The 7,955-nt window shown below is 33.9% G+C and overlaps 1 protein-coding gene across 1 annotated transcript; it reads right to left on the bottom strand.

The window, feature by feature from the left end:
* Window positions 1-3,761: 3,761 nt before the first annotated feature.
* On the bottom strand, window positions 3,762-7,419 carry LOC148196790 (protein CNGC15c-like). The gene is made up of 7 exons (XM_088092991.1): window positions 7,007-7,419; window positions 6,270-6,816; window positions 5,944-6,156; window positions 5,422-5,720; window positions 5,003-5,114; window positions 4,682-4,918; window positions 3,762-4,538 (listed from the first exon to the last, which is right to left on the bottom strand). The coding sequence occupies exons 1-7, from the start codon at window positions 7,195-7,197 to the stop codon at window positions 3,885-3,887; spliced, it is 2,253 nt and encodes a 750-aa protein (XP_087949117.1). The 5' UTR covers window positions 7,198-7,419; the 3' UTR covers window positions 3,762-3,884.
* Between the last annotated feature and the right edge of the window lie 536 nt (window positions 7,420-7,955).

Below are 7,955 nucleotides of genomic sequence, written 5' to 3'. Positions count from 1 at the left end.
ATTGTTGATGAAAGCTTCCCACATAAGACAAAAGTATGAGAAGAACCCAATAAAACATTGTAAGCGTTGCGCACAGAGTGTTGAAAGTTGAGATTGATGATAACTTTTGGTGAGTCAGCTTCCGTGGAGGCCAACATGGTTTGCCACTTTGAGGCACTTGTCTGCTTGTTATCATTCTTCTTTTTTCCTTGTGCTCTTCTTTTTGTTGGTTTCATCTATATTAACTAATTACTTATTTGACTAATAACACGCGTTTCAATCAAACAACAACACGTATCCCAATCAATAAATATGAATGTATATACTTCTATCGCTACGTAGTACCAACTTGTATTCATTCCTTAAGTAATCCACTAATATAATTATTGTTTCGGGGTGTGGTGGTTTTAGACTGAATTTGAAGTTAGAGATGGCTGAGAAACACTTTAGTTTACTGGACAGGACGTGTAGGAGACTAATTGAGTATTGTAATATATCAAGTAGGATGTGCAAGAAACTTATCGATACTGTAACATACTAGACAAGACGTGTAGGAGACTAATCGATCACTGTAACAAACCAAATTGACTATTGAGGAGACCTGTCGAGCTATCGGAAAGTTCGGTTACATTTTGTTCCGCTCATCCAGAGCATGTGGAAGAGTCTCTGCAACACTCTGATGCTTAAATTAGTAGGTGAGATGACTAAAGATGAATATTGTGTGTATGATGTGCAAAGTCATACCTGAGACTTTTATATATAGTAGTTGTGATGGACCTTTACATTCTGTCAGCCTAATGACAACTCAATCATACCTTAATTTGTCTTAAGGGTTTAATAAGTCATTACTGTCAATAATTGTGCCTGATCAGCCATGTTGTTTGACTATATTGTTCGGTTGGTTGGCTTAGATAGTCAACCTGGTCAGCCTCATAGTCGATCTAGTAGTCGACTTGGTGATCAACATGGTGGTGTTAAATCTTTTGAGAATTCAATCATATGGTACAATTATAATCAAACAGGTAAATGAGAAATTGTTTTCTCAAAATTAATATTTTTAACTTCAAGTGAAAGCAAAACAAACAAAAAAAGTTGTAAGACTACAATGAATTATAAAATGGGTTAATTTTTTTTTTACTCAGAATATATAATTAATTATTAATGAAACTTAAATTCAACTCAAATATAATAAATTTATGAGTTTTTTTTCTATATATTTACTTAATATAATATTTAAACTTACACTTATATTTTTAACAATATAATAAATATTTGAATATTTTTTAACTAATAATTTAGTTTATATATGACCAAATATGTTTTCCTTAATTACTAATTTGGTTTTTATATTTTATTTTATTCAAAAGAAAGTTAATTTGATATTTTTTTATTCAATTGACCTAAAGTGAATTGAAAAATGTCATATATCAAAATCTAAACTATTTGTTAATTTAACAAAAGTATTAAATTAACTCTATTTAATAAATATTGAATAAACAAAATTATAGAAAGCAAGTGAATTATATACTTAAATATAGAAATAAAATTAATAAGAATTTTTCTAAGATACAAGTTAAGTAATTAATTTCCAACACCCAGAAAATTAATATGGATTTCAGACCAACCAATCTGCCTAACAATATTATTTCAAAAACCAAACGTAACTAAATTTTTTGGAATTATTATAAAAATATAAGAGAAGTAGAGACCAATCAGGTATTGTTGAAGCATAATAGTAAGTGTAGCCAATATAAGTTTTCAGTAGTAATTTTTCTAGTTCCATGTTGCTGGAATAATTCTTGTAAGTAGGAAGGCTTTGGGTGAAGGGATGAAGTGTTTTTGCTGACACTAACATCATAAGTATGCACAAATCTAAAACAAGACAGCATTAAAAGAAAGCATCATCCAACTCAATAATTCATGTAATATCTGCTTTGTAAGTGGAGAATATATACATTGATTTTTACTCTGTTTAATAAGAACTCGGTGAGTGCATACAGAAAATGCAAGCAGACAAAATGATTAAACTATTAAAGTGTACAATTCAAACTAAGTCACAGTTTATAGTCTTATTCTTCCTTTCTCTGGTTACGAATGGAAGGACACCTGGAATCATTAGCGACCTTTAAGGATGGATTTATCGTATCATGAACTAATAGAGTTTAGGTTTTAACAACTCTTGTTTTTTTCTTTTTCGTTTTTTTCTTTCTATTTTCTTCCCTGTCCCGTCGGTTAAGCTTAAGCCAATGCCTATGGTCAACGATAAAACTCACATTCAAAGAATTTGTCTTTACAACATCAGTGGCTTTATTGGATGAAGATGGAAAAATATATAATGAGGAATATAGAATATAATATTTTGAAATACTGTAAGAGATAAATTCTAATTACCCAAAAAAAGGTCACAGATATTCTGAGTTTGGCATATATGGCAGTGTAATAGGACATACCATCTTTCAACGCGTTTTCTCTTAATTATCTTATAATATAAAAATTCTGAAATGAATTTGAAGTGGCACTATTACCTTCGTGGGATGCATATGATGATAAGTGTTTGGTGGATGCATTCATATTCATGAATTACCACGAAACTGTGTATGTTCATGCAGAGTCAGGTGTTCTTGGTGGAATACACTGTGAATCCATTCGTTGGTACGAAAGCTACATAAGTCTCACAACACAACAAAATAGCCCAATAATTTTTTAATACTTATTGCTACTTTTATATCAACCATCCCTTTTCCTGGGAAAAGCACAAATATCATCATCATATAAATCATAAACGGAAAGAAGACAATTGTCAATTTAGTTTACAAATTTATTAAAATATCAAGATGTTTTTTGAAATTAGTTTTCAGTGAATTTAGTTTAATCGTCACCCAATAAACTACGTAATTTGATTTTGTATAAAGTCAAAGAAACTCATATGTTGATACTAAAACTGTTTAGGTTAATAATATTTTTAGTTTCCTGAAATTTAGGGAATTATAGTTTTGGTTTTCAAAATCAAAATTAAAAAAAAATTATATTTAATTTTTAAATACTAATTTTGAGGAGTTAACTTAGGTGTTTTTTCAGAGTTTAGAGTAACTGTTAATCTGTTTTTAGTTCCTTTATTTAGTGTTTAAAGACTAATACTATATATTTTTTAATTTTAAATAACTATTTTTTTTAATTTGAAAGGAAACTCAAAATTATCTTAAATTTTAGAGATTAGAAACATAATTAAACTAATTATTTTGTTTAGCTTGTATCTCTTTATTTTTTTTCATCTCAATCAAACACACTTTCTACACTTGGATTCCGAACAATTTCTCCTCTCACAACTAGGAATAGCTCTTTCTAAGGATATAAATACCAAATCAGATCTGAGCCCAATCAATAAGAGATTGACACTCATCTATATCCAAAACTTTAAGTTGATGAGTCTTTCATCTTTAAATAATACTCTACTTTCTCAATTCTATTTAACGTGAAATTTAGACTCACCTTTGGATTCTCAACCTATACTTCATCTTTAATCTATAATTATGGGATAATGATAATTTGACAACATTTTAAAATTAGTCATAAATTACTCCATAATCAATAATAGTAATAATTATAAACACCAACATGAACCAATCAAAGAATGACACGTAGATGATGTTAAAATGTTATAAAAAAATGTTATCAAAATATTATTATCCATAATTATGCGTATTTTAAATTTCAATTCCGTGATTGAATAAAATAAAGAAAAAAAAAGAGGAAGATATTAAAAAAAACACTATTGTCAAAATAGTTGAGTAATTAGGCCAACACTATTTTTAAGTAGTAATTAGTACGGCCAATATTATTGTTACTAGAACAAAAAGTTTATATTACAATTTTAAGTTTTATTTTTTTTATATTACATTGAATAGTTAATATCGTTCATCCACTGAGAAATCTGGTTCTGCTGGCTTCGGCAAAGAGGACACAACTCCAGAATTTGTGGGAGAAGAGACATGAACAGCTTTCCTAGTACTCCTAGCGACCCTTTTGGCATACGTTGGTGTCTCAGGCTCTGCATTGTTAATGGCTCTGGCCCTTAGTTCAGCAAGTTCCTTCCTCTTCTTATGCCTTCTCCACGCGGCTTGAACGAAACACGCGGCCCAGGTTCTCCACTGGTGTGAGTAAAACCTGAATTTGTGTCTCAGTTGTTTGCTGTGCAGTCTTCTGAACTGTGACGCCACGAATTTCAGGTCTTCCGCTATCAGTGCAAAGGCCTCCACTTCCGATATGGCTTTCACTGTTCGAGTGGACGAAGGGAGGATCACACTGGGCCGTGGGTCCAAGGCCCAAGTTAGAAGCTCCTCGCCGCAGAAATCGCCCGGCCCAATGCGGCACGAGTTGAAGAACCCGGCCCTTCCCCCGTTGGTGGTGTAGGAATCAAGATGGCCCCTGATTATGAAGAGCATCTCATTGACAGGATCACCCTCTCGCACAAGGAAAGTTCCCTCTGTGCACAGTGCAGGCTTCAGCCTTTCACAGATTGCATCCAACATTCTCTCATCCATTTGATCAAATAATGGCACCTTTTCATAACCAAGATAAAAAAAATATGTTACCTTTTCACTGTACCTTTAGTTATGATAAAAAGAATTAATTTTTACAAGTGGGTGCTTTTCTATTAGTTAAATGTGTTACTGCAAGATTATGTTGTAAAGCTGGGACTTACTCCTCGAACTAGATCGAGACAAAGGTGGCGTTTGATGTCTCTCTGAAGATCCACTGGGAGTCCTTTGAGAAGAGATTCTTCATCTACTCCTCGTGTGGCCAGCCATTTGTATTGGTCGTATTTACGCACAGATTCTCTTAGTTCTGGAGGTAGTTGTCTGTGATGCATCCATTGTTCTGTATCAGTTCTTTTCACCCTCCACTCTTCTAAGCGAACAGTAGTTGATTGGAGATATGTCTGCAAAATTCAAGTTCTGTTGTGTATTAAATTTTCATATGGGGAAAACACAGGTAAAGCAAGCGTCTTGCACTGTTTAATTACCTGCATGTTACCGATTAGTAACGCAAAGAGAACCAATCCAAGAGTTGCAATAACAATGGCGACCATTATCTCTCCAACATATGTGCTGGTAAGAAGGCCTTGTCCCAGAGAACTGCATCCTCCAATCAGAAAAGCATTAGGGTCCACGAGGGTAAAAGAGCTTTAGTAAGTCATGCAGAATTTATTCCATTTGCTAGGGAAGAGGATCAGAGAATGTGGATCACATTATCCTTTCCTCAACAAGATGAAAAGAAATGAAATAGAGGAGTTGCACTTTTGGGATATTTTGAATGAATCGTGCTGATTGAATTAGGATTAAAATTAAATTGTTTTGAAGAGAGAAGGGGGTGACATAATTGTCATAGAAGCTTGACTAAGGTGTAAAAGATGATAAGGTAGAACGACTGCATAACAATTACCTCAAATTCCTTAGACCCCACCACAGGCAGAAGAAGTACTTGTTGAAGAATGATGAGGATGTAACTTCAGAAGTCACGGCATCAGCGTATATACCAAACTGATAGAATTCATCTTTTGCATTTGGTGAGCATAAATTTGTGATATTACTTGCTATAAACCAGGACACCCTATGGGCATCTTTAACCCTGTGGCAGTCAAAGAATCCATATTCACAAAATGACTTCTCCAAATCGCATACACTTCTCCAACACGCTTCTTGTCGCTCGATTGATAGAAGATACCAGCAAGCCCCTAAAATCTTTTTGGAATATTTTCCATTCAAAAACCAAGATAATAAAAAGAGGTTGCATAATGTTGACATGTGATGAAATATAAACCACTGTAGTTTGGTTTTGTTTGATTCGTATTAACTATTTTCTCTTAACGCGAGACTTAATTTTCTGTAATGAACACGATAGCATAAGGAATAGCTTCAACTGCATGAGCAATCAAGAAAAGTAGTTTTAATTTCAGCTACTTACATGGCTAGCCAACATATAAAGCATTAGGTTGTAAGCAGCTCCTGCCCATGCTGTTTCTGTCACCACCCCTGTAGCTTTTACAATTTGTGATGAGAGTGGGAAAATCAAAACTAGCCTCGGAAAATATTGGAAAACGATAATGAAGCGAAGGACATTTTTTGTGTTGCCCATGGTTGAACCCTTAAGAGTTGGGATAATAATCCAAATTAACACCTGGAATCAATGTAGCAAAAAGGCATATTTAACATGTCACAGCACAAAATTTTGTCCAGAATATGTATTCCAACAATTTTTTGTAACGAGAAAGAAACTTTTCAGCATAGTACCTGAGGAAGGGGCAGGGCAGCAACAAAGTCTAACCAGAAACTCTTTTTAAGGTACCTAACTGCAATCTTAGAATATCCTACAACAAGTTCTCCTCTCCCAAAAACCCTTGAAGAGGGAGCAACAAAAGCCGTACGAAACTTCAACAAAATCTGAATCACGTAGAAGACGTCCCCCACTGATCTTACCAGAGTGAGGATAACCTCAGGAGTTATTCCAATATCAATGCACACTTCATCTCGAACCACTGGCAGATAAAAGAACAAAGGGTCCACAAACAAAGACACTAAACATGCTACCAAGAAAATCTTGTTCCATCGGTGTATGATTTGTCCCCTGGGATCTAATACTCTTCGTTTGACTCTGTCATAGTCTTCCGAGAACACTCTTGACAACATTCTAGCTTTCAAGAACTTCCCCGTCACCTTTTTCTTAGCCATTTTGGAACTAGGCTCAGGTATTTGTGTCCCATCAATGTGGTATTTGATCTTGAAACCGTTGTCACCGATACTTGCAGGAAATTTAGCTAGCTCCGGATCATCTTCAGACCTAAAATATGCAATGAAACTTTAATATAAATGAAAATCCATTTAACAAACAGCTCAATCTCAAAGCACGTTTTTATTGTTGAAGGGTAGAGTTGAAGTTTAGTAATCTGTTTATAGCCTAAGCTCAGAAGTAGTAATAGCAGTAGTACTAAATAGATTGAAACTCCAAAAATACAACGAAGAAAACGAACCTTGCAGATCTAGAATTACCAAAAGCCATTTCGATATTCCAGAAGTATGAAGCCCTCTTCAATAAAAAATATGAATCTGGGAGCAATTTAAAAACTGAAACTTGATGTTTTTTCTTTCTATCAAATGTTTGTTGATTATCCAAAAGCACCAACAATGATTGCATCAAGAAAGTGCAAATCGTCAAAAGCATAAAAAGGAGATGCCAACAAAAAGTGAGGCAGATTCCCGAGCATTTCCCTCTGCTACAAGCAAACCCATGGCACTTGTAAACCAGCTTCTCACATCTGCAGCTCTTCCACCTTGCTTATTGATTTGCCCCCTACCAACTAGAAACCACTTTGAGTATTCAAAAACAAATGGATCATTCGAGCAATGCAGAGTGAGAAGAGTAGTATATTCATTTGCTTGTAGCTGTCACCCTCCCCTTAAAAGTGGGGGAACATGTCAAACAGAGATTTATTTATAAACAAATGCATATACAATCCTGAAGAAAAATATTAAACTATAAAAGAAATCAGAGAGGAAATAGCTTTGTGTGTGCGGAAAGATTAATTCATTTGAACAGTAGAAATGGCTTACTGGGTTTTACTTCATTCATTAAGTATTTTTCACATGCATTACCGAAAATACAATTGACAGATGATTATATATCAATTATGTCAGACTTTGTTGAGAGAGAAGTACACCTTATGCTGTTGGAAGTTGACATTTAGACAAGTAAAACCCAAAGAAGGAGTGCAAGTTTTTTGTTTTTTTGTTTTAGTTTACTTTGATGTTTGATATGGTGGCAATTAGGAAGGATCCATACTCATGGAAGAACTATGCTTTATTATAACACTGACGCGCTTTTCATCGTCAATGAATGAATTTTATTCCATTTGTTGCTTTGGATTTATGTGATCTTCATCATCTACATGTTTATTCAATGATTATATATTGTTCAATCCA

Source organism: Vigna umbellata, chromosome 6 (assembly GCF_029865625.1).
Source record: "Vigna umbellata cultivar VRB3 chromosome 6, Vumbellata_1.0, whole genome shotgun sequence".
NCBI classification, from domain to species: domain Eukaryota; kingdom Viridiplantae; phylum Streptophyta; class Magnoliopsida; order Fabales; family Fabaceae; genus Vigna; species Vigna umbellata.
This window is presented reverse-complemented; position numbering and strand designations above follow the sequence as displayed.

Excerpts from the sequence above, each read along its gene's own strand:
- LOC148196790 (XM_088092991.1), bottom strand. The coding sequence starts at position 7,197 with ATGCTTTTGACGATTTGCACTTTCTTGATGCAATCATTGTTGGTGCTT. Across the intron at positions 6,157-6,269 it reads CTGCCCTGCCCCTTCCTCAG|GTGTTAATTTGGATTATTAT; the intron begins GTACTATGCTGA and ends CATTGATTCCAG. Across the intron at positions 5,115-5,421 it reads TGGGGTCTAAGGAATTTGAG|TTCTCTGGGACAAGGCCTTC; the intron begins GTAATTGTTATG and ends TGGAGGATGCAG.